Source organism: Microplitis demolitor, chromosome 9, assembly GCF_026212275.2.
Source record: "Microplitis demolitor isolate Queensland-Clemson2020A chromosome 9, iyMicDemo2.1a, whole genome shotgun sequence".
In the NCBI taxonomy this organism is placed as follows: domain Eukaryota; kingdom Metazoa; phylum Arthropoda; class Insecta; order Hymenoptera; family Braconidae; genus Microplitis; species Microplitis demolitor.
Genome location: NC_068553.1, coordinates 19,381,815 through 19,407,337, shown reverse-complemented (window position 1 = coordinate 19,407,337; position 25,523 = coordinate 19,381,815). Strand labels below are relative to the sequence as shown.

The following is a 25,523-nucleotide window of genomic DNA, read 5'->3' as shown; positions in this document are numbered from 1 at the left end:
ATAGCTTGCCGTGCCGACCGTGTGAGGTTTTTTATGGTCTGCTGAGTCAATTTGATAATTTAAAATTATGTTATTGTTTAGTAGTTAATATAAATAAAAACACCAACAATAATTCACTCAAAAAGTAACAAAAATTTATGAAAACTATTTTTATCAATAAAGTAATTATTTAAATGACTTACCGTGCCGACCGTGTGAGGTTTTTTATGGTCTGCTGAGTCAATTTGATAATTAAAAATTATGTTATTGTTCAATAGTTATATTAATCAAAGCCGCAACAATAATTTATTAAAGAAGTAATAAAAATTTATTTAAACTTTTTTCGACAATAAAGTAATTATTTAAATAGCTTGCCGTGCCGACCGTGTGAGGTTTTTTATGGTCTGCTGAGTCAATTTGATAATTTAAAATTATGTTATTGTTTAATAGTTAATATAAATAAAAACACCAACAATAATTCACTAAAAAAGTAACAAAAATTTATGAAAACTATTTTTGACAATAAACTAATTATTTAAATGACTTACCGTGCCGACCGTGTGAGGTTTTTTATGGTCTGCTGAGTCAATTTGATAATTTAAAATTATGTTATTGTTTAGTAGTTAATATAAATAAAAACACCAACAATAATTCAATCAAAAAGTAACAAAAATTTATGAAAACTATTTTTGACAATAAAGTAATTATTTAAATAGCTTGCCGTGCCGACCGTGTGAGGTTTTTTATGGTCTGCTGAGTCAATTTGATAATTAAAAATTATGTTATTGTTCAATAGTTATATTAATCAAAGCCGCAACAATAATTTACTAAAGAAGTAATAAAAATTTATTTAAACTTTTTTCGACAATAAAGTAATTATTTAAATAGCTTGCCGTGCCGACCGTGTGAGGTTTTTTATGGTCTGCTGAGTCAATTTGATAATTTAAAATTATGTTATTGTTTAATAGTTAATATAAATAAAAACACCAACAATAATTCACTAAAAAAGTAACAAAAATTTATGAAAACTATTTTTGACAATAAACTAATTATTTAAATGACTTACCGTGCCGACCGTGTGTGATTTTATCAGCTTTCTTACGGTCTAAATAGAACGTACTCCTTCAGGTACTGTTTTCTACTAATAAAAAAGAATCAATAGCTATACGGTCATATAAGACCACAGATTATCTATAAATCGCAATTATCACTCTGCAATTGTTATTCCAATTGCTTACTGTGTTGCCCGTGTCAGACTTTTCTAGCCATCTGGATTGTCTATACGGAATATGATCCTTAAGTATTTTTATCTTAATTATAAAAAATGGAATGAATTACAATAAGGTCATACGAGATTAAGTATTGTTCTCTAAATTTAATAATTACACTGCAACGAATATTTAAATTGCTTACCGTGCCTCCCGTGTAATTCGGTTTGTAGATTTTGAATTTACACTATATTCAAAACTAGTAGCGCAATCTTTCTATTTTAATTTGATTTAAAATTCTCAATTTCTGTTTTACTGATATTTTTTTACAGAGTACTTTGGTTATCATCCGCTCCCAATAGTTTTAGTTCTCCCTACTGTAGCGCCAGGTTTATTACTAGTTCCCTATATCTAGTTTTTCGGCAAAACTGTACCGACCCAAACTTATGGGTACATTCGGAAGTTGCTGTAACTCTAGCTCTAGCCAAGCGTCGCCATACAGCGATAGCGAGCAAGATATTTTAGATAAATTCAAATTCGTACGTTTAAATAAAATGGCAGCAGAATATGATAGAAAATATTTAAAAAAAAACCACATAAGTGTTTGAACAAACCTTGGCGGGGAAATAATATGCAGAAGGGTGTCCTAATACACTTGGAGATTTGAATTAAATTGCTCAAAGTGTATTTCAGCTAAAAAACGTCACTTGACTGCTATTTCCCTACCAGACGATGCCAGATGATTTTGATCAGCATCAGCCATCAGCAACATTTTACACTACCACTGAACACTCAACACTTAACGACACCACAGACATTTTCCACTATTTAAATTTCAGAAAAACTGCACAATTTAATTAAACAATAACTATGAGCAAAAAATTTTATTAATAATTACACGATTTAACTGCAATGGTGATTCAATTTGAACTTAAGAAAGTATCTGAACTACTACTGCCATTGTCAATGATACTGGCTGCCGCTATCGAACCGTCAGCTGGTGCAAAGCAATCGATTTTGCAATTCATTGACTGCCCCCACTTTAGCGAAATGAACGTTAAACACGGTGACGCGCAGTGGCGCCAACTTGGCGCGAAAATTCACAATTGAAATTTAATAATTTTAGTAAAATTTATTTATGTCAATAATTATATTAATTAGAAAAAAAATGTATTCGAAAGTGGCTTGCACACAAGGCTACCGATTAAATTTTACCAAAATTACTGGTAGCTAAAATAGCTATGAGCGACAGTGACAACTAGACGAAATGACAAAAAGTAAATGGAATATGAGCCAAAATTTTAAATCAAACCGACCCAAGCTGCGCATGCGCGAAAATTTAAAACTACAGCGGGTGTTTAATAAAAAGTTCTTTGCATATATATATATATATATTAAAATTTTGATTTATTTATTTCTGGGTAGTATTTTTTTTACTTACCTGTAATTATGTGAGTAATTTTCTCTCCATAAATAAATTTACGTTCATTTTTTAAAGTACACTTATTTTTATTTGTAAAATTAGATATATAATTAAAGAGAAAGAAAAGGTTTTTAAAAAAAAAAAGAAAATAATTCACAATAAATGGAATAAAAGTTTATTATTAGAAAAACAAAGCGACTGAGGACAGATTTTTTTTATACATACACTCGTAAATAAGTAGACATGTACAGCTTTATCAATGCGCATGCGCAAACATTAAAAATTTTTTTGATATTTTGTTCTCTTTTTTTACTTCTTTAGTATTTATTACCATTAAATAGATATAACATTGATAAAGCTGTACATGTCTACTTATTTACGAGTGTACGTATAAAAAAAATCTGTCCTCAGTCGCTTTGTTTTTCTAATAATAAATTTTTATTCCATTTATTGTGAATTATTTTTTTTTTTTTTTTTAAAAACCTTTTCTTTCTCTTTAATTATATATCTAATTTTACAAATAAAAATAAGTGTACTTTAAAAAATGAACGCCAGTAGTAGTGCCAACTTGGCGCGAAATTTAAAAATTAAAATTTAATAATTTTATTGAAATATGCTTATGGGTGCATTCAGGAATACTCTTGCTTTAGCTCTAACCAAACATTTCCATGTAGCGAGAGATAGAGCTTGAGAAATTCCGAATGCTTAATATAATTAACAACCATATAATTTGTCATTGATAAATTTATTTATAAAAAATAAAAGATAATTAAAACTGAAACAAACAATTTGACTATCATTTTTTATAAATATTATACAATGTTGTTCTGTAATTTAATTTGCTTACAATTAATTTTTTTCCTCCATTTGTTTAAAATTACAAACACAAAACATAAATATGTTAATATTATTATATTCACAATTATTTATATTACAAAAAAAAACTAAAATCGACTAGTCAGAATATAAATATCAATTTTCAAGTAATAATTATTGTTAGCACATTTAAATACTTGTACATTTTGTTACTGTTATATTAAAGTTGAAAATTATTGATATGTTTAAAAAAAAAAATTATATAAATGTTTTTTTTTTTTCCATGATTGCACAAGTGTGTAACATACAAACATAGATTTAGATTTAAAATGGAGGTACTGTTTACCTCTAAACAACCAAATAGACAAATACTAGTTACATTTGTCTAAAATAAATCTACATAATTTTTTTACCCGTACTTATTATCATAATAATTATAAAATAAAAATAAACGGGAAAATCTATCAGTCAATTCCCTAATTTATTTGCTATTTTAAAATAAAATTTAAAAAATTTTCTCGAGTTAAAGAATAAAATGTTATCTAAATAACATTTTCTTTTTCTTTCGTACATTTAATACAACAGGTACACGAGCTAGCATAATTACACGTATTTAATAATAATTCGAAAACATTATTATCATTATCAATATTTTTTCCATTACTGGAATAATCACGCCGAATATTATTTGTAATCGATAATTGTTTAATGTCTCTATAAGTTATATTTAAATCTTTGAACGCATTTAGTAAAAATATCGCAGTAATGATAACCAAAAATCCACAAAAATTACAAACAATATTTTGTAAGTTCATATGCTTCCATTCTTCGAAGATAATACTTGTGGCAATTATTACAAAGCTCGTAAATCCGACATAATAAATCGGAGTGACAACAGCGGTGTTAAACAAATCTAATGCTTTGTTTAAATAATTCATTTGTATCATAATACACACAATTATTGATAGTAAAAATAACCACGTAATCCAATTTTCCATTTCATTAACTTCATAATAAATCGAATCCAATATTGCTCGTCCTAATCCTTTACAGCTGACGACTGTCAATGAACCAAAAGATGAACAAATAAAAATATAAATAATAATATTATTATGACCAGTTGTAGTTACTGGTACACAATAAAATATTAAATATAAATTTATTGTTATAATAATAATAATATATATTATAAAATTTTTATTATATAATTTTTCAATTAATTCTTGAAATGTTTCAAATTGTTCATCTTTTGGCGCATTTATGACAATTATTGTCGTACCTAGCATACACAAAATGCATCCTAGCTGTAATACAAAAAATTTATTGTTAATAACATAATTATTTTTTCATAAGATTAAAAATAAAAAAACTACCTTTCCAAGCAAGTTGATTTTTTCATTAAGATACTTTGATGATAATATTGCTGTTACAACTATGCTAAGTGCTCCTAAAGATGTTACTACAGAAGCTGGTGCAAATGCATAAGCTACAAAATTAGCAGCTTCGCCAATACCCACTTAAAAAAATAAATATATATATTATTTATTTATTTAAAAATTTAAATGGATAAAAATATTTAAATACTTACTTGTTAAAAGACCAGACCACCATGTAAATTGACGTAGATACCCATGACCTCCTTCACCAGCACGTACTCCATATTTTTGCAATTTCAACAATGCTTTTTTTTTAATTATAAAACTTGCACCTGAAAATAAAAGTTTCCAAATAAAATTCAGTTGTTTAATTTTTTATTATTTTTTATAATTACCAATAAATAAATTAGAACTTATAGCTAATAATAATCCGACATTAAATTCCCAACTTGAACGATAATCCATAATATGTTTACATTATTACAACATTTTTAAAAATAATTATTTATTTTGTTTTTTTAAATTTAAATGTCTAGTAAAATATATTTGTCTCTTTATTATTATTGTCATTAAATTTAACGATAAAATTTCGACTTTTGTTTCTAATTCTTACTAAAGTTAATTTAAAAATAAACAATATAAATAAAAATCATTTATGTATTATAAACATCTAACAACTAAACCTGATTACTAATAATACAAACTCATATGCACTCTGGTAATAATTCTTGGAACTTTATATCGAGAGCCGGTTATCGAATTCATTCAATCGATTTAGAAAACTTTAAAAAATAAGCGGCAACTTTGGAGGATTCGGATTTTCCACATATTTTTAAATTTCGAACTGAAAAAAAAAAAATAATAATCAATATATTTTTCGTTTAAAAAGTATGAGTGTAAATGTAGCAGATATCAGAAAAATTAAAAACTACAAATAAATAGAGTTAATTATTAATAAAGGCAGTGTCTATCTGCACGATTCACGCTACAGCCCGTGATGCTCTGTGCATAAATTTGTTGCAAAAATAGTTTAATTCAACGTAAAAAATTATTTTAATTAGAAAAAATTAAAAATCCCCGGAGAATCTAGGGATATATCAAGTGACGGGGAAAATTACAGGCTGTAGCGTAAATCGTATAGATAGACACTGCCGTTCTTCTACTCAACGGATATAAACTTTTTAAATATTATTTTAAGGTTAGAAAAATGTAAATATTGACACCATCACCATTAAAATTGTAAACCATTCAATTACTTTTTTTTACAGGTAAAATTATTTAAATAATGACATTAATAATAATTATTTTTTATTACATTATTATTCCACTAATCATTGGACTGATTGCCCGATTTATTTATCTAATATGTAATCGTGGAGCTGTGATGAAAAATAATATCCAGTGTGCTAAGACAATGATAGTTCTAGGTTCTGGTGGACATACTACAGAAATGTTTAAAATATTAAATAATTTAGATGTCAATAAATATAAACCTCGAATTTATGTTCTTGGACATACCGATAAAATGAGCGAATCAAAAATAAATGAATTTGAAAGCTGTAACAATGATTATAGAGTTATTAAAATTTACCGAAGTCGTCAAGTTGGACAATCATATTTATCAAGTATTGTAACGACACTAATTGCATTTTTAAATGCATTTGTAATAATATTTAATGAAAAACCAGACTTGATATTATCAAATGGTCCCGGTACATGTGTGCCCTTGTGTCTGGTTGCATTTATACTTAAATTATTTTATTTAAACAATACAATTGTTATTTTTGTTGAGAGTTTTTGTCGAGTTAAATCTTTGTCATTGACTGGAAAAATTTTATATTTTTTTGCTGATCACGTTATTTTACAATGGCCTTTTATATGTAAACAAAATTCCCACGTACATGTTGTCAACTAATTTATTTTATATTTTAATAAAAAATAATTAGAATAAAAAAATTAAACGCTTTTTTATTTATATTTTTAATTACAGATTTAATTACAATAATGTATGAACTAGCTCCACTGACTGGTGAAAATATACCATGGGATATATTGATAAATTATTGTAATAAAATATCTAAAGAAATAAAAGTCCGATTAATTGTTTTAATAAATGACATTAAATCGTCATTAGAATTAAATAAGTAAATATATATTTAAATTAAAAGCTTTATTTAATTGAGCTTTAGTTTTAATATTTATATTTTTAAAGGATACCCGAACAAATAGATTATAAATTAATTGAATTGGATGCATGTTTGGATAGAACGTGGGAAGATTTAAATACCGGACACTGGAAAGACGTACCTATTAATTATAGACATTGTTATACGATTTGTAGTTTGTTAAAGGTAATTTTAATTATTTAAATATTTAATAGATTCTTTTAATTAATTTATTTATTTTATTTAATGTTCCAGTGTATTCTTTTAGAAGTCAATTTAAAAGATAAAAGTACTTTGGAAGATCAAGTAATTAAAGAAATCGCTAAACAAATAGACAAAGGATTATTATTGGGAGCTCCTATTGACCAACAACCCGAATTATTAACAAATATCGCCTCGAAAATAAATAACTATTGTTCAAGTAATTAATTCTTTTTATAATAAAATTAAATTTATCAAGTTATTGATGTCATCATGTTTATTTAGATAAAATTTCATCTTTGACATCAGAAAAGTCATTGGAGTTTGAGATTGATGATAAAAGTTTATCATATGAATTATTAGAAGGGTGCGAGTGGTTGAAAAGATATAAAACTCCGTCTATGGAAACATTTTATCGCGAGATATTTAAATCTAAAGTACCCGCTGTTTTGGAAGGTAAAAAAATTTATTTGCTTATAATTATAAATTAAATTTTGTTTTATCAATAGATTGTATTGGACATTGGAAAGCATTAACTTTGTGGAAAGATCAAAATTATTTAATTAAAATAGGTGGAATGAGAACGGTACCCATTGAAATAGGCTCAAGTTATACTGAAGATGATTGGTCTCAGCAACTTTTGACTCTTGCGGAATTTATTAAAGGACATGTAGCAAAAGAAAATGATACCGTTGGTTATTTAGCTCAGCATCAACTATTCGAGCAAGTAAATATCGTAATAATTAGAATTTTGTTTTATTAATTAAATTTAAATGAAATTAAAGATTCCAGAGTTGAAGAATGATTTTACAATACCCGACTACTGTAATTTTACTGACGATGGCAAAGAGGACAGTGCGATAGATATCAATGCATGGTTTGGACCAAAAGGTACCGTGTCACCTCTGCATTATGACCCAAGAGATAATTTATTGTGTCAAGTGAGTATTTAATTAAAAAAAAAGTAATTGTTCAATTAATTTTTATTAAACTCAAGCCAGTATAAAATTTATAATAATAAAAATGAATTTGAAAGGTATTTGGATACAAACAAGTGATACTTTATCATCCAGATGATAGAAAATATTTGTATACATATGACACAAGGCTACTATGTAATACAGCACAAGCAGATCCAGTAAATCCTGATTACAATAAATTTCCAGAATTTAGAAAAGCTCAAGGATTTATGTGTCATCTCAAGCCTGGTGAAATTTTGTATATTCCACCAGAGTGGTGGCATCACGTTGTCAGTCTCTCCCCAAGTTTTTCAATAAGTTTTTGGTGGAATTAAAAATATGCTTATGTAATAACGTTTTTCAATAAAAAAAATAATTATAAATTTAATAAATGAAAATAATAATAAAATTATATTTAAATGAATGCTTAAATTATAGATAACGTTTTTGCAAAGTACATGCTAAAGTTAAATATGATAATTAAAAAGAAATAAATATTTTTATGTAAATGATCCTTTGAGTATTAAAAAACTTTTTAGGGTAATGGTGGGAATTCATCATCAATTGTTGAATGAATACGGCATGTTGGGCATGATTGATTTTGAGCAAACCAATTTTTAATGCACTAGAATAATTAAATGTCAAATAAATAATTTTTAAAAAAATAATAATTAATATTTAAATAAATAAAATAAAAATAATTTACTTTTTTATGGAATGTATGTTGGCATCTCAATGTATAAAAAGGCACTTTACCATATTTAATAATTGTTTCCATGCAAATAACGCATTCGTTTTGATCAAGATCAACTTTACTCCACTGCAAATTGCTTACCGGAGCCCATGGATTTTTTTTACTCGTAAAACTTTGCTCAGATTTCGTCGACAAATCTAATACACATACAAATTCAATAATCGATTACTCAAAAATAAAATCTAAATTAAATAAAAAAAAATAAAAAACTTACAAGAACAAGTTGATGAAGCAGAAGTCAATCGTTGTCTCTTAATTAATTCATTACAATCTTTCTTCTCATTAACTTTAGCTTCATAAATTTTATTATTATAATTACTCAGTTGTAATTTTTCTCGACTAGGCAATTGTTTCTCAACTTCGAGCATTATTTTACCAATCGTTAACCCTGTTAACGAATTGTTGAATTTCTTACGGACTTTTTGGACACAGCACAGTAAATCAAACTCCAGTACGCCATTATTTCTAGCTCTCAATTCATTAATTAATTTATCCATCGACGGTGTAGAATTCAATAAATTATTATTATCTATTATTTCTTCTTCAAATTCATTTATTTCTTCTACTGATTTTTCTTCTTCTCCATCACTTTCTTTATTTTTAATTTCCTTTTCATCAAACTCTTGAATTATTTCTTTACCAACTTTTTCAATAGGATTCATTTTATTGGCCAACAATAATTTCCAATCATCAAAATCTTTAACAATATTATCATTATTATCACAATTTATTGATAACTCATCGGAGTTTAATACTTCTGGGGACTCTTTGTAACTTAAATAATTAGTTTGTTCTTTCATATCATCTTTGTCATTAAACTCTTTACTTTTTACTTGATCATAATTTATAAACTCATTATTAGTATTAGTACTATTAAATTCATTATATTGATTTGCAGTCTCCTGTTTAAAATTAAAATTTTGACCCTTAATATTATTTTCCATAAACTGCACAGAATTCCATCCATTTCCGTTAATCTGAAAATTTGGGTTTGCTTGAAACTGTTGTAAATTAGCACCAGGAAAATTGTTAGCTAAAGGCATTCCAGTAAAATTAACTGGTGTAAAAAATGGTGGTAACTGTTGTGATATATGTAGTTGTTGTTGTACTGCTGAATTATAATTATTATTAAATCCTGGTGGATAAGACGGTGGCATTGATTTTTTAAATTGTTCAGAAAATCGTAAAATATTATTACGATATACATCAAAAGCAATTTGTATGATATGAGTTATATTTCTATTTGGCAACGGCGGTAAATTAGTAATCTTACACTCGATACTGTTCAAATCCCTACAGTTATCTTTAATACTGATAAATGCCGATGATTTAAAGTATTCAACTTCTAATTCGGCGGCTAACTTTTGCAGTTGCTCAAGTGGCAGTAACCATTCGTACTGATTTATTGGTAACATCGTACCCGTTGAATATATCAATATATTTTGCAATTTATCAACAATCGCATATTCATTTCTTAATAAACGTATATTAAATAATATAAGGTTTTTCTTATGCATGTAATCTGCATACAGTGAATTTCTTAATACTGACATTTTTAAATTAATCATTTCTTCTTTGGTTGCTTCGAGTTCTTGCTTAGATTTTTGTAATTTATTTTCTAATTTTTTACGAGTGTTGCCACATATTTTACCTTCTTTACATTTTTTTTCTTTTACATTATCATCATTTAGTTTTATTTCTTCATCTTGATTTTTATCTTTATCAGCATCATCATTTTCATTTTCAATTACTTCTTTTACTTCGATATTATTTTTAATATCAGTGACATTTAAATCAATATCTTTAATATTATCAATTAATTCATTGTCAATATTTTTTTCATCTTCTTGATTATTAATCAATTCTTCATTTGACTGACAATTAACATCATTATTAATATTTTGTAAATCTTTTTCATTATTATTCCTACCAATATCTTTATTATCATTAAATAAACTTAAATTTTTAATAAAATTATCATCAAATAAATCATCATCTGAATCATCACTACCAGCATTTTTATTCATCAAGCACTTTAGAGTACCGCAAATGTTATTCCTAACCCTAACATAAGCATCCGTTAGTGTAGCAGGCGTACAAACGTATTCGCCAATCATCGCAAATTTTAATGACTTTAATAAAAATTCAATAACATTTGGACAACGCAATTCATAAAGAACAGATTCGCAGTTAGCAATTAATTCAGTTGCTTCTAACCACTTTTTAACTAAAATATGTTTTTTTACTGGTGCATTGCACGATACATATTGATAAAAATATGAATACAAAAATGATTTCTTCTGCTTCAGTTCATCATTATCTATATCTAATATATCAACATAAAATTCCTTGTCAATCATCATCTCTGAATTTCCATAAAATGGTAAATCTGGCCGCCAATCAGCACCTTTATCGATACCGTAATTAGCATTGCGTATTTGAATTAATTTAATGAGATGTGGAATCAATGTCATCTCATCACTATTCTTCATTTTTTTACGGTCCTTATTACTAATATTTAAAGTACAAGTGTTAATACTTTCAGGCTGTACTGTTTTAGATGTCATTTTGTAAAGTTTTTGTTTACGTATAGCCCCTTTAGAGGGCGTAGGATACTGTCTTATCAATTTTTCTGGAATTTCAACCCGTGTCTTGATCGTATTATCACTATTATATATTTCTATTTTTCTAATGACACTTTCTTCATTCAACAAACGCTCGCAGTTTGGTGTAAAACACTTCCAGTTTAAAAAATCTCTATCCGATAATTTAATATTAGGTGACAAATGTTCTTTTTTTAATTTCCAACAGTTTATATGAAAATTAAATATACATGGATTTATATTATTATTACATGATACCACTACCAGGCCATTGAAAGCTGGTGATTTGAAATAAATATCACGATCGGACAAATTATTTAATGAAGTAATGTTGCAATTTTTCATAAAACAAATAGCATCAGGACGATGCCAACAAAGACACTCGTCTTTTAAACTGACGAGTAATTTAGACAACTCATCAAAAGTTGACTCCCTAATTATCTCGTCAGTTGTTGGAATTTTGTAAGCTGTTAATTTTTTTGAATTATTCAAAATTGAGAGGCTCGAGTTTATTAATTTCTCAGCATCTTTATAGCAAAAAGTTTTTATGTATAAATCACTGAGTAAGTAATAAAGCATTGGATACTCAGTACCGGTAGTTTTTATCAAACTTAAAAGAATATCTTTTGCTTCAATCAATGACTGAAGTTGAGATGTTTCGATAAGACATTTCGAGATTAAATATTGGATTATAACTAAAAGAGATGATTGTTCTGGAGTGTTTGTAGAGTATTTCAGAAGAGTTATTGCTTTTTTGTAGTGAGTTATTGCAAGTTGATGTGCTGATAATTGATACGCTTCGGCAGCTTTTCGCAAGACTTGGATTGCTTCGGAATTTTCAAGCCACATGTATGCTTTGTAAAATGTTTCTGGCATTTTTATTAACGTAGTGATACGTTCGTTCACTTTTTCAATCAATTCTGGTTCTAAATCGATCCACATATCTGTTTGCAAAAATATTAAATCAATAAATATATATTAAAGCAATTGTAAATTTTAATTGTAATTATTTGAATAAATCTTAAATAGTATTATAGTGAAAGAAATAAAATAAAATAAAATAATGTAACTTTACCTTTTTTTAATTAAAAAATATAATCAAATATTTTATAAAGATAAAAAATTAAATTTAAATTCAGAACAGGAAACAGTAATTAATAAAATAATATGACGTAATTTAAATGAAAGAGTAAAAGTTAATTTTGATAAATTAAATTAAAATTAATCAAATGTATATATAACGCAAAACAATAACATAACTACCCGGCTTATATACACGCGGTGTTCTGTTCTTTGCCTGACAAATTCTAAGAATTTATCACATGCATGAGCGGCTATCTCATGTTTACATTATACATTGGTATTTAATATATGTGAATGTGTGTATGCTGTTGTATATAGAAGAAATTTTCATTTACCTCAGATACGGCTGTAGTAGAAATTTTAAAATCATATAAACACTTGAATTGTTTAGTGATTTTTTTTTTTATAATTTGGAAACTAATTTGTTAAATCCGCTTTTTGCGAGTTATTAATTAAAAAACAAAAAAAAACACACATCGTTGTGATGAATGTCAGTGAACGTTAGCGGTTGACAGTATTTAAAACTGATAACTGACTGTAGTTGGTACGACTCAAGATCGATTACTTTTCTCAAACGATTCGATTCGAGACTATCGAAAACCAAAATCTTTTTTTAGAGATTGTCTTAATTAATCAATTATTGATGAAAATAAAAAACTTCGAGTATAATTTTTAGTCTAATTAATATAATAATAGACACAAATACTTTTAATAAAATTTTAAAATTTCGCGCCAAGTTGGTGCTACTGCGCGTCACCGTGTTTAACGTTTTCATTTAGCGAAAGTGGGAGAAGTCGATGAATCGATTGCTTTGTATCAACTGGCGGTCCAATAGCAGCAGTCAGTATAATCGAAAACGCCAACGGCAGTACAAGTCCAGATTCTTCTTTACGTTTGAATTGAAACGCTATTACAGTTAAGCCGTGTAATTATCCATAGAATTTTTTGTTCATAGCCATTGTTCAATTAAATAGTGCAGTTTTTCTGAAATTTAAATAGTGGAAAGTGTCTGTGGTGTCGTTAAGTGTTGAGTGTTCAGTGGTAGTGTAAAATGTTGCTGATGGCTGATGCTGATCAAAATCATCTGGCATCGTCTGGTAGGGAAATAGCAGTCAAGTGACGTTTTTTTAGCTGAAATATACTTTGAGCAATTTAATTCAAATCTCCAAGTGTATTAGGACACCCTTCTGCATATTATTTCCCCGCCAAGGTTTGTTCAAACACTTATATGGTTTTTTTAAAAATATTTTCTATCATATTCTGCCGCCATTTTATTTAAACGTACGATTTTTAATTTTCTCCAATTTTTTATAATTTACTTTTCAAATATACGCTACAGCTGGTCACCGCGCTAATATAATATTTATTAAATAAATAATTCTATGTTTTTATAAGAAATGAATAACAAGTATTTCAAATACATGAACAATTAAAATTAAGTGGTACAAAAATATTGGTAATTTATTATTATTAATTATCACGAACAAATTTTGGATCTAGTAAATGGGGGAGAAAAAAATCGCGCGCTTGTAATTTTAAGCGCGTACGCATGCGCAACCATTTGGAGCAACAAAAAAAAAATATATGACACATGGCTTATAATTGACAACAAGTAACACATGTTTTTGTTAAATAAATTTATTTGCTAATTAAAATTACTCATTACGCCACAAAATAAATAAATTGTAAGTACACGTGATTAATAATTTTAACATTTTAATTTTACTCACTTATTAAATTTACAATAAATTTATAAATTCTTTGGTATAGTTAACCTATTTCATCATAATACCGGTAATTTTCATCATCAATATCAAGCTAGAGTTGATTAAATAAATTGTGAGTATTGAAGATGGTTTAAATTTCATTTTAATTATTATAATTAATTATATCTAGTTATTTTTTTAGTTTCAACATAAATGGCCGAGACAATAAACTTTCCAGAAGAGGAATCAAAGATTCTCGAGTTTTGGCAGAAGAATGACGTTTTTCAAAACAGCTTGCGATTATCAAAAGGACGTCCACGGTATTCATTTTATGATGGGCCGCCTTTTGCCACGGGTCTGCCTCACTATGGACATATACTAGCCGGCACAATAAAAGACGTGGTGACCCGTTATGCCCACCAAAATGGCTACTACGTGGAGCGACGTTTTGGCTGGGACACGCACGGTCTGCCAGTCGAATTCGAGGTAGAAAAAGCGTTGGGCATCAAAGGTCCCGAAGATGTCGCCAAAATGGGCATCAATAATTACAACAAAGAGTGCCGTAGCATTGTGATGAAGTACTCTGGGGATTGGGAGAAAATAATAGGACGCATGGGCCGTTGGATCGATTTCAAAAACGACTACAAGACTTTGTACCCATGGTTCATGGAGTCTGTCTGGTGGGTCTTCAAAGAACTGTACAACAAAGGCCTGGTTTATCAGGGAGTCAAGGTGATGCCCTTCTCCACGGGCTGCAACACACCTCTGTCCAACTTTGAAGCGGGTTTAAATTACAAAGAAGTTGTTGACCCATCAATTTATGTGGCTTTCCCACTTAAAGACGAGCCAGGCGTGTCACTGATCGCTTGGACGACAACTCCATGGACATTACCCAGCAACTTGGCGCTCTGTTGTAATCCAAACTTCGAGTACGTGCTGGTAAAAGACAAGGTGTCACACAAGACTTACATTCTGCTGGAGTCTGCGCTGGCTCAGGTTTACAAGTCTGATGATCTTTACGAAATAATTGGCAAGAAAATGGGCTCTGAGCTTAAAGGAAAGCGTTACGAGCCACCGTTCAATTATTTTGAGCACTTGAGATCCCAAGGAGCTTTCCAGGTGCTCAATGACTCGTATGTTACTGCTGAAACTGGTACTGGAATTGTTCATCAGGCTCCGTACTTTGGTGAGGACGATTATCGGTGTAATTTGCAAGCTGGCATCATCACCAAGGACCAGAATCCCATTTGCCCAGTTGACAGTTGCGGCAAATTTACTGAACAAGTTAAAGACTTTAGCGGGATGTATGTAAAAGACGCAGACAAGGAAATTGTCAAGGCTTTGCAAGCTAATGGCAAGTGCCTCAAGTACGCGGGATGTAGTCACAGTTATCCGTACTGCTGGAGATCAGACACTCCGTTGATTTACAAAGCCGTGCCCTCCTGGTTCATCAGAGTCGAGAGCATCAAGGACAAGTTGCTGTCAACGACAGCTGAGACTTACTGGGTGCCAGATTATGTGAAGGACAAACGTTTTGGAAACTGGTTACGCGACGCACGTGACTGGGCTGTCAGTCGCAATCGTTACTGGGGTAATCCGATGCCTCTTTGGATCTCTGATGACAAGAAGGAGGTTGTCTGCGTGGGAAGCATCGCCGAGCTCGAGGAGTTGACTGGTACCAAAGTGACGGACATCCATCGCGAAAGTATTGACCACTTGACAATTCCATCAAGACGTGGCCCAAACTTTGGAGTCCTCAAACGTATCCCCGAGATATTCGATTGCTGGTTCGAATCGGGGTCGATGCCGTACGCCCAGATGCACTACCCGTTTGATAGAATTAAAGATTTCGAAGAAAGTTTCCCGGCAGATTTCATTGCCGAGGGTATTGATCAAACTCGCGGGTGGTTCTACACACTCTTGGTCATCTCTACAGCTCTGTTTGATAAGCCGCCGTTCAAAAATCTCGTCTGCAATGGATTAGTCCTGGCAGCTGACGGACAAAAAATGTCCAAGAGTAAGAAAAATTATCCGAACCCTATGGAAATAATTGATCGTTATGGTGCCGATGCGCTAAGATTATACTTGATAAACTCCCCGGTCGTAAGAGCAGAAAATTTACGTTTCAAGGAGGAAGGAGTTCGTGATGTCATCAAAGACGTCTTTCTACCTTGGTTCAATGCCTTCCGGTTTCTAAATCAAAATATCGAGCGATTTGAGATTGAAGAAAAGTGTAAATTTGTGTTCCATGATGTTGACGAGATGATAAATGTCTCGGATAATATCATGGACAAGTGGATTCTGTCATTCACTCAGACGCTGCTGAAGCTCCTGAAGGAAGAGATGAAAGCCTACAGGCTGTACAACGTTGTTCCGAAGCTGGTCAAGTACATCGACAATCTAACTAACTGGTACGTGCGTATGAACCGGAAACGTATCAAGGGCGATGGTGGAACCAAAGACTGTGAGCATGCTTTGAACACTCTTTTCTATGTGATCTACACGATGGTGCGTATCAACGCTCCATTCACGCCATTCCTCAGTGAATATATGTATCAGCGACTGCTGCCCTGGTTGCCCAAGACGAAGAACAACGAGAGTGTGCACTACCAGATGATACCAGCCCCGCGAGAACAATTGATTAATGAAGAAATAGAACGTGCTGTCTATCACATGCAGACTGTCATTGATCTCGGTCGCATTGTACGTGATCGCAAGACTATTCCAGTCAAGTATCCACTGCCGGAAGTTGTCATCATTCATCAGGATCCACGGATTCTCGAGGAAATAGTTCGACTCAAGTCGTACATTCTGGAAGAGCTCAATGTCAAGGAGATGACCGTGACGACGGACAAACAAAAGTACGGAGTCGTCTTGCGAGCTGAGCCGGATCACAAGACTCTGGGAGTCAGACTACGAGGAGAATTCAAAGCTATGATTAAAGCTATCAAAGAACTTACTGATGATCAGCTGCAAGAGTTTCTGGTGAAGAAAGAGATTGTTGTAAACCAGCATGTACTTGAAGAGGAAGACTTGAGGCTGATGTTCAGTTTCTCTGGGCCGACTGCCGAACAACTGTCCCAGAGGTACGAGGCCCACAGCGAAGGAAATATTTTGATTCTGCTGGACATCACGCCAGATGAGTCGATGCAGCATGAAGGTATTGCCAGAGAAATAATTAATAGAATACAGAAATTGAGGAAGAAGGCCCAGTTGGTACCTACTGATGCTGTTGATGTCTACTACGAGATAAAAGACTCCTCCAGCGCGCTGAAGAAAGTCATTGACAGCTACAAAGAATTTATTGAGAGCACTACCAAGACACCGCAGCGTGAGATGAAGGAGATGACCAGCGATGCTGATGTTATTGTTGAAGAAATGCAGAAGATCAAGGGAGTAGACATGAACTTGGTGTTGGTCAAGAGAGCCGGCAGCGGAGGAAAGAGACGGAGCGAGCCGTTCCTCAAGTTTGTTAATGTTAAGCTGGTTGACGTTGAGTCAGCTGATGCCAAGTCTGGTGAACTCGGAGTTGTTTTACTCCAGAGTCCTAGAACTGGTGACACTATTGGTTATCAGCAGCTCCGAGATGAGATTCGCGTGTTATTTGGGCTCTATGACAAGAAATTCGAGTTGAGTAGCGGAAATAATTTGCTGTCAGAAAAAACAGATTTATTGGGATTAAATAAAAAAACAATTTTGGTGAGCAAGTCTGGAAAGACTGAGGCTGCTGCTGAAAAAGACTCTGCGCCTGCGTGCGCGTTTGTCAACGTCAAGTGTAATGACAAACAGGTCACTCTGATGCTAGAAAATCCGAGAGGAAAATCAGTAAATGCCGGGCCACTAAAAAAGAAACTCGAGTCTCTGTTCGAAGGTTTCGATTTTCAAGTTCCTGATGCTGATGCTCTTGTTGAACAGCTCGATGGACTGATTCTAGAACCTCTTAAATAATTAATTTAATTAATTAGCTATTAGACTTTTTAAAAATGTAATTAAATAAAATTTATTTATAATTAATAAATAAATTAAAAAGAATAAAATTTTACTGATTTATTTAAACATTTTTTTTCTCCTGGTTTTTGAATTCGTAATTTCGCGCGATGTCGGCCATTTTAAATCAAACACGTGCCCTCTATCAAATAAATTACAATTCATTTGATAAAAATATAATTCTTGTGGTATATCAACAATAACAATAAACAATCTATTGAATAAATTAACAATTAATTAAATTTAAAAAAAGTGAAATGATTTCGCCAGGACGTTTGACACTTTCGTTTAGTAAATTATTTTACAATAAAATAAAACGTGATTTAACCTCGAAAGTTGCTGTTGCTACTGAACAATTTGAGGAAACGAGTAAAGGTAAATTAATTATTTATTTTAAAATTAATAAATAATAAACTGGTAATTAATTTTGTAAATTTAATTGCAGGAAAAAATATATTGACATCAAAAACCGGGCCAATTACATTATTCGGCATAAATAGAGTATCGAAAAAAAATAGTCTAGACCGAGAGACGGCTGAAGAATTATCAGAAGCACTGGATGTCTTTGAACAAAATGATGAATCATCTGTTGGTATAATTCATGGTGTGGGTGGTAATTTTTGTGCTGGTTTTGATTTAGAAGAAATATCTAAATATGAAACAGACACTGACAGTTTGCCACACTTTGGATCATTGGTGAAATCATTAAATCTAGATCTAAATCTTAATATTTATAAATATTTACTATTTATTGATAGATTATTTTAAATTACAGTTTAGCAGAAATGTACTGGCTAAAAAACCATTGATAGCATCCGTAAGCGGATACGCAGTTGGTGTTGGGTTCGAATTAGCTCTGATGTGTGATCTGAGAGTAATTGAAGAACAAGCACGTATGGGATTTTTGAACCGACGTTTTGGTATTCCAATAATGTGCGGAGGTACTGTGAGATTGCCAGCAATCGTTGGCTACTCACGTGCTATGGACATGATTATAAGTGGACGTGAGATTACTGGGGAGGAAGCATTCCAATGGGGAATCGCTAATCGTCTTGTTTCCTGTGGTGCTGGTAATTATTTTTATTATATAAGACTTGATCTGTAAACATTGATATCATTTAGTTAAATAATTATTCATATTTTCAGCTCTAGGACAAAGTGTCACATTGGCTCAGTCAATAATTAGATATCCTCAGCGCGCTTTGTTATCGGACCGTACATCGCTGCACTTTGCATCGTTAAATGCCAAGTCAATCGAAGAGGCTTTGGAGTTTGAAAAAGATAACTCGACAGATATATTATTGGAAGAGGGTATTGAAGGAGCCAAGAAGTTTACGCAAGGCTTCGGCAGGCATGGAAAAGCTTACAATATTACCAAGCTTGATAGGACTAGTTTTAGAGAACTAAGTGATGATCTTTTATAAAGTTTCATTTTTTTATTTATTGTTGTATGATATATTTAATAAAAACTATTTATTAACTAAAAATTAGTAAGCTTTTTTTTATTATTACTTGATAATTTAAGTAATTACCAAGTTTTATTACTATACGTTTAAGCTAAAAGACCATAAATTCGATTAGTACCAGTAGTCGCTCACTTTAAATTATTAGTGTGTTTTTATAACTTTTATAAAAAAAAAAAAATTTCAAGTAAAAAAGTTATTGATAAATAATTAATTGTCAATCTAAATTACTGTTTTCATAATTGCGCTAGTCAGCCATTTTTTTTTTTTTTTTTTTTTACTATAACGTTCGATAACTTTTAGTGAGCGATTATGGGTGAGCTCAACGAACTTATTTAAAAAATTAATTTTCAACATTATTCTTAAAATTAAAATTTTATTCGAATACTTAAAACTACGAAAAATAACTTAAAAAAAAAAAAAAATGATTTATGTCATTAGTCAATTATTCTCTCAAATGATTTCTAAATAAATTAATATTAAAGTATGTGAAACTAAATGAAGTACAGATAAAAGTAAAAAATTACAGTTTCTAATATTGAAAATGTTGGCCAAAAATTTTGATGGCTGAATTATTTATCCGTCTGATTACTCGGACTTTTAATTTATTTTATATAAAATAACCACTCAGAATATCCACTTCCCAAGCCCTTTGAACACAAGTCCAAAGAGTGAACGATCATCGATGACTGAGTTTTAGCTACAAGCAAAAACTCAGTCGTCCTCACGCTCAGGGAAGAGGATTATTCCTCATCATCATGGCTGTATCGACTCAACTTTAGAGTAGAGAGGATGTGAAGATATACTACAGAAATGATCCTGTGAAGTATGATCTTAATTTGTTTCTCTCTTTTGATCGTTTATAAAAATTCTATGACAAGTATTGGACTAGGAAAAAAAATTTCCCACTTCAGCCACCTAGCGGTTAGCCCGGGAATGTATAAATTCCGTCAGTTATTCTACAGACTGTTGTCGAGGAGGTTTTTACCGCAACGGTACTCAGAAATACCCTCATGATAAATATTTTATATTTCCATGATAAATTTATGGCATTAAAATATACAAGCAACAAGATTTTATTTTAAAAAATTATATTTTTTTTTCGCGGCATTTCCGACACCTATTTTGTCACTTGATAAATATAAAGCCAATGTTTCATTAATTGTTGATTTGTCTCTTTGATAATATCCATTGAAATAATCAAAAAGAAATTAGAACATTTATCAAACACTTCCGGTACAATTGTCGTTAATTAATCTCTCTCTCTCTCTCTCTTTTTTTTCCCCCGGAAGTAAATTCACCAGTGGTCTAGTATGTATTAAAACATCAAACGCTTTCATCAGCCCGATTATTGACAGCGTAGCAACCATTAATTAATATACTTATTTACATACTTGCAACTATCTCCATAAATTGATAATTAAAAAGTTTTTAAATATTTTATGCATAAAATATGTTTATTTTATTTATTTTATCAATAGTATTATTAATTTATAATAAGAAAGTTTTTTCAAGGCGGATATTTAAAATTTTAAATAAATAAGATCTTTGTAAATATATTTAGTCCATCGTAACACCATTGATTTGTATGTATAAAATTCCGTGACCGACATACGTCTCTATTTGCTAATCAATTCATCTAGATTTTTATTATTCTTATTATATACTCTCGTTATAGAGATACAAAATATATTTGTATATGAAATGACAAGTGTGGGATGTAAATGACGATTTATATTAAAATTATATAACAAGACAGTCTCATCGGTCTTATCATTATCTAAATGACACTTGTAATATTTGTCATTTAAATATTTTTAAAATACCTTGAGTAAAAAATGAAAATTTTTATATTTTTTAAACTGACAATTTAAATTTGTCAATTTTTTGAAAAATAAATTGCAGTAATAAATTAATTTACCAGTCGAAAATATTTGGCCGAAATAAAAAAAGCCGAAAGTTTGCCGATAAATTGAGCCAGCCTATTTTTGGCTATGGTATTTCTTTTGTTAAATAAATATATGAAATGAATAAAGATATAGTAACATCTTAAATATTATAGATCATAAATACAGTATAAATTTAATTGGCGAAAGTAATACAAGCCACCACACTTGTAATATACGCGGTTAAAGCCACTAGTTAATATATATATATATATATAGATATATATTTGTGATGAAATGAGTGCAGGTGGCAAAGCATTGTTGCGCAATATCATATATCTCTCTCCCCTTAAACTTGTTAAATACATATAATACATATAACTGTCTCTATAGACTATTGTATGAAACCCTCATACCCTTTACTTATTTTCCACCTTCTCTTGACGGTGAATGGAGCTGATAAAAAAATAATCCATATAAATTTATCCTTGCAACTGACTCTCTTAAGTCGTAAACGTAACTCTCTAAAGATTTACTTAATAAATCCTAAGTATTATCTATTTATAAATTTAAAAAAATATAAAAATATAACTAAATAATTTTGGTATCACATTACTATGAGAAACTAAAAACTAATCTGTATTCAATTACTTTAGTTGGTGAGACAGGTTTAACGCACCAGTTCATGGTTCCCGCAGTTGTGTTATTGCAGAAAAGTCATCAATATGCGGGTTTTTAATCTACGCTAATTGCTATTCTATCTAGCATGTTTTTTTTTTTTTTTTTTTTTTTTTTTTTTGCAACATTAACATTTACTTTGAATATTTTTATATTTGTAATAAAATTCATTACAATAGTAAATACTTAATATGTATAATAAATAATGGAAAAAATATATATAAAAATGTTGATAATCCTGTTTCGACACCGTCCACATCTCAGATCGGAAAGTATATAATGTATATATATATATGTATGTAGACAATGTCCATAAGAATCCACGTGGTTGTAATCGCAGAATACATGGCATTTAAGGAATAAAACGCGACGCAGTCACGCAGACTACGGAGCCTTTCACGAATTGCCGAAGGCCCAATACAACGGCCATTGTTACTCGGGCACGGCCGTCTTTATTAAAGAAAAGTCAAGTGGCAATTTTGTATTACACATTTATGTATATATGCTCTGATACCACCATCAGTCCATGGGAAAATTGCTCAAACAATTACCAATGTAGCGTTGTATTACAGTATAAAATACTTGACACTAAAAAAATTTATTCTTTATCGTAATTATTAAAAAATAACCTAATTTTTATTTTTCAACCATTTTATCGTATCTCTTCAATAGAGATAAATAATTTTTAATTTTCATAATTTTATTTTAAAAGAGTTTAAATTATTAATTCTTCCACTTTCTGTCCTGTTTATTAAGAATAATATAACTTCAACAGACCTTCGGATTTTTACAATAAAATTATAATAGTATGACCCTTTTTCCGTCGAATATTTCTACCCGGGATCTATAACAATTCATTCAAATAAATTTTTCTAACAATAGCTTGTACAATTGACACAAATTATTTTTGCCACTTTACGGGAGGTATTTTTATAAATAGCAGTCTAAAAATATTTGGATTAATAATAATTTTGTAATAAAAGATCGTAATAATTAATATAAATATTTTATCTAAATAATGAGGCGATAAGATGAACAAAAGAAAATTATTATTTTTTTTATTACAATAAAATTCCTTTTTCAATATAATGAAGATGGAAAGTCAAGTACTATACCGATCTATCATCGAAATATATTTCGTAACAATAAGGGAAACGAGACTGTTCACCTCATCGTCAATTCATTGCGGTATTACTCGTCCGTTCTCTTATATATATTTTTACTTGTCCGTTGTCGAGAGACGTGTTACACGTCCGACAGATAATCCAACGTGACTTTCGCTGGTAAAAGCCTCTCACGATGAATTCTATCTTGTAACTAGAGGTCATATCATCATAATAATAATATCATTTTACATACAAATATCAATATATAAAACTACATTTATCTTAAATCAATTAAAGTCAAAAAAAAATATCTTAACAATTAAATAAATAAATATATATAATTAAAAATTATCATGTAAAATATATAAAACTCATCAATTACATTACGCATTGTAGTAATTAACGTCTTTACATGGTACTAAATACTAGGTCAGTATTTGTAAATTGAGTTCAAGGACCTGTTTTCTACACCAAAAAAAAAAAAAAATATATATATATATATATATAGATATATATTTAATTAATTAGTTATAATTTCTAATTATAAAAAAATATAATAACGAATAGTTTGAAAACGAAATTATGAAGTCAAGATTTGTTTTTAATTTTCTATTATCTAAAAGTTGTGATATTCTTACTATATAGGAGTTTAATTAAAAAAGTTTCTGTGGGAGGAAATAATTAGTATTGACGGATAAAATATTGCAGTTTATTCTTTTGAGTTTGTGTAGTAAAGGGTATGCTGAGGAGAAGAGGGACTAAGACTGCGATCGTGGACGAGGTAGTATAACAGCGCGATATTCAGGCCGCAGCAAGGCCGTGTGTACGGCCGCGCTCAGTAAAAGTGCAGTAAATAAAATGTAGGTTGTTACATGGCTTGAGGCGAGCCTCCATACACTATTCATGTGCACACTCTACATACATCTTTTATATATATATTTATATATTTTTATTAACGTCCAGGTACAAGAATGTGGATTGAGTGTTTTAAGTATGCGCAAAGCTAACTTTACTCTGCTATTGTTATCATTTGTAAGAATATAGAGTGAATTATTTTGAATCTGGCGCCCGCGTATTCATTTCAAAAAACTTTTAGATGCTAAATCACCCCTTGAGAATATTTTTATTTGTTATTAGTAAATAAAAAATCTCAGACCATTGAATTTTATAGTGGAATAGAGATTTCATAAATTGAGTGTTTCAAGTATTTGATGGACAGGAATTGATAATTTATTTTAAAAAAACTTTCTACGTCTACTCGACTTTGAATAAATTATTATTTAAATACGTGTTAAAAAATATATGAAAGCAAAATTTAATGAATTGCTCTAAAAATGTCGTACTTAATGTGTTTTATAATTAAGATTTTATTGGAGAAACTGTACGAATTTAAAATCACTCTCCGATTACTTGTGAAATACATTTTTTTTTAAATAAAAATAATTTTAGAGCCTATTAGTTATTTAGCTTTACCGGCTCCACAGAGCATTAAATTATCAGCAAAAAAGCGCATTGAGTCGGTTCTTTCTGTTCAACAGTTTGTTAAATATAAAATTTAAAAGTTAACTTTTTTATTAAACTTTAGATAAAATATAAAATCACTCTTGCAAAAGTTTTCATGCACAAAAAAAAGTTTTATGAAAATTTCTTCGACAACTTCATGCCCTACAAAGCTACCAACAAAATCATAAATAACTTTTCAATATATTTTTTCTTTTCAAAACCCAAGAGTTTAAAATTCGAATTTTTAAAATTTCCCTTACGGGCTATTAGAAAAATTTTCTAAGAATTTTCTGAAAATTGCATAAGTTATTAAAATCAATGTTGTACTGCATTCTATAGTATAACTTAATTTTAAATATATATGTAACAACTTGGTTATAAAATAAATAAAAAGTGACTCTTTTTCCGGTTGCATCTGCTTGTGACGTGCGGAACCTTGATAACTCTGTCTACCGACCAACCAACGCGTTGCTTCAGTGACCTGGGCTATGACCAAGGCTTTGACAAGGTATACGATGGACTGGAAGTAGTTTAAGTGGAATAGACAACCTCTGAAAGGAGAAAAAAAAATATATATATTTTGAAGACTACGTAAAGCTATTTTCAGTTAAACGGAATCCCGGGTCT

The 25,523-nt window shown here is 30.0% G+C and overlaps 6 protein-coding genes and 1 non-coding gene across 10 annotated transcripts; 4 read left to right on the top strand and 3 right to left on the bottom strand.

The window, feature by feature from the left end:
* Positions 1-3,472: 3,472 nt before the first annotated feature.
* LOC103577016 (magnesium transporter NIPA2) lies at positions 3,473-5,471 on the bottom strand. Its single transcript, XM_008557483.2, has 4 exons — positions 5,198-5,471; positions 5,015-5,134; positions 4,800-4,942; positions 3,473-4,730 (listed from the first exon to the last, which is right to left on the bottom strand). Exons 1-4 carry the CDS (start codon positions 5,265-5,267, stop codon positions 3,969-3,971), a joined length of 1,095 nt encoding a protein of 364 aa, XP_008555705.1. The 5' UTR covers positions 5,268-5,471; the 3' UTR covers positions 3,473-3,968.
* A 63-nt stretch (positions 5,472-5,534) lies between these two features.
* LOC103577029 (bifunctional peptidase and arginyl-hydroxylase JMJD5) lies at positions 5,535-8,639 on the top strand. 2 transcript variants are annotated; one of them, XM_014444020.2, is made up of 8 exons: positions 5,535-6,000; positions 6,793-6,946; positions 7,015-7,153; positions 7,223-7,388; positions 7,454-7,624; positions 7,678-7,895; positions 7,954-8,109; positions 8,205-8,639. In XM_014444020.2, the coding sequence occupies exons 2-8, from the start codon at positions 6,807-6,809 to the stop codon at positions 8,460-8,462; spliced, it is 1,248 nt and encodes a 415-aa protein (XP_014299506.1). In that variant the 5' UTR covers positions 5,535-6,000; positions 6,793-6,806; the 3' UTR covers positions 8,463-8,639. The 2 variants fall into 2 exon arrangements, with proteins under 2 accessions (XP_014299506.1, XP_014299505.1); XM_014444019.2 differs by having other exon boundaries at positions 5,535-6,070.
* LOC106694039 (UDP-N-acetylglucosamine transferase subunit ALG14 homolog) lies at positions 6,064-6,749 on the top strand. The gene has a single exon (XM_014444021.1). The coding sequence runs from the start codon at positions 6,088-6,090 to the stop codon at positions 6,715-6,717; it is 630 nt and encodes a 209-aa protein (XP_014299507.1). The 5' UTR covers positions 6,064-6,087; the 3' UTR covers positions 6,718-6,749.
* Positions 8,640-8,662: 23 nt separating the features above from the next.
* Positions 8,663-13,074, bottom strand: LOC103577030 (metacaspase-2-like). 2 transcript variants are annotated; one of them, XM_053741952.1, is made up of 4 exons: positions 12,903-13,074; positions 9,096-12,428; positions 8,834-9,018; positions 8,663-8,752 (listed from the first exon to the last, which is right to left on the bottom strand). In XM_053741952.1, exons 2-4 carry the CDS (start codon positions 12,424-12,426, stop codon positions 8,663-8,665), a joined length of 3,606 nt encoding a protein of 1,201 aa, XP_053597927.1. In that variant the 5' UTR covers positions 12,427-12,428; positions 12,903-13,074. The 2 variants fall into 2 exon arrangements, with proteins under 2 accessions (XP_053597927.1, XP_053597928.1); XM_053741953.1 differs by lacking the exon at positions 12,903-13,074 and adding an exon at positions 12,560-12,767.
* A 1,051-nt stretch (positions 13,075-14,125) lies between these two features.
* On the top strand, positions 14,126-18,309 carry LOC103577017 (isoleucine--tRNA ligase, cytoplasmic). Of its 2 annotated transcripts, none has more exons than XM_008557485.3 (3): positions 14,126-14,252; positions 14,338-14,406; positions 14,476-18,309. In XM_008557485.3, the coding sequence occupies exon 3, from the start codon at positions 14,487-14,489 to the stop codon at positions 18,219-18,221; it is 3,735 nt and encodes a 1,244-aa protein (XP_008555707.1). In that variant the 5' UTR covers positions 14,126-14,252; positions 14,338-14,406; positions 14,476-14,486; the 3' UTR covers positions 18,222-18,309. The 2 variants fall into 2 exon arrangements, with proteins under 2 accessions (XP_008555707.1, XP_014299504.1); XM_014444018.2 differs by having other exon boundaries at positions 14,464-18,309.
* Positions 18,310-18,402: 93 nt separating this feature from the next.
* LOC103577018 (2,3-dehydroadipyl-CoA hydratase) lies at positions 18,403-19,741 on the top strand. Its single transcript, XM_008557486.2, has 4 exons — positions 18,403-18,635; positions 18,706-18,956; positions 19,036-19,330; positions 19,407-19,741. The coding sequence occupies exons 1-4, from the start codon at positions 18,518-18,520 to the stop codon at positions 19,682-19,684; spliced, it is 942 nt and encodes a 313-aa protein (XP_008555708.1). The 5' UTR covers positions 18,403-18,517; the 3' UTR covers positions 19,685-19,741.
* Positions 19,742-20,345: 604 nt separating this feature from the next.
* LOC128668695 (small nucleolar RNA U3) lies at positions 20,346-20,559 on the bottom strand. Its single transcript, XR_008404347.1, has one exon. It is a non-coding gene; the product is annotated as a small nucleolar RNA U3 (small nucleolar RNA).
* Between the last annotated feature and the right edge of the window lie 4,964 nt (positions 20,560-25,523).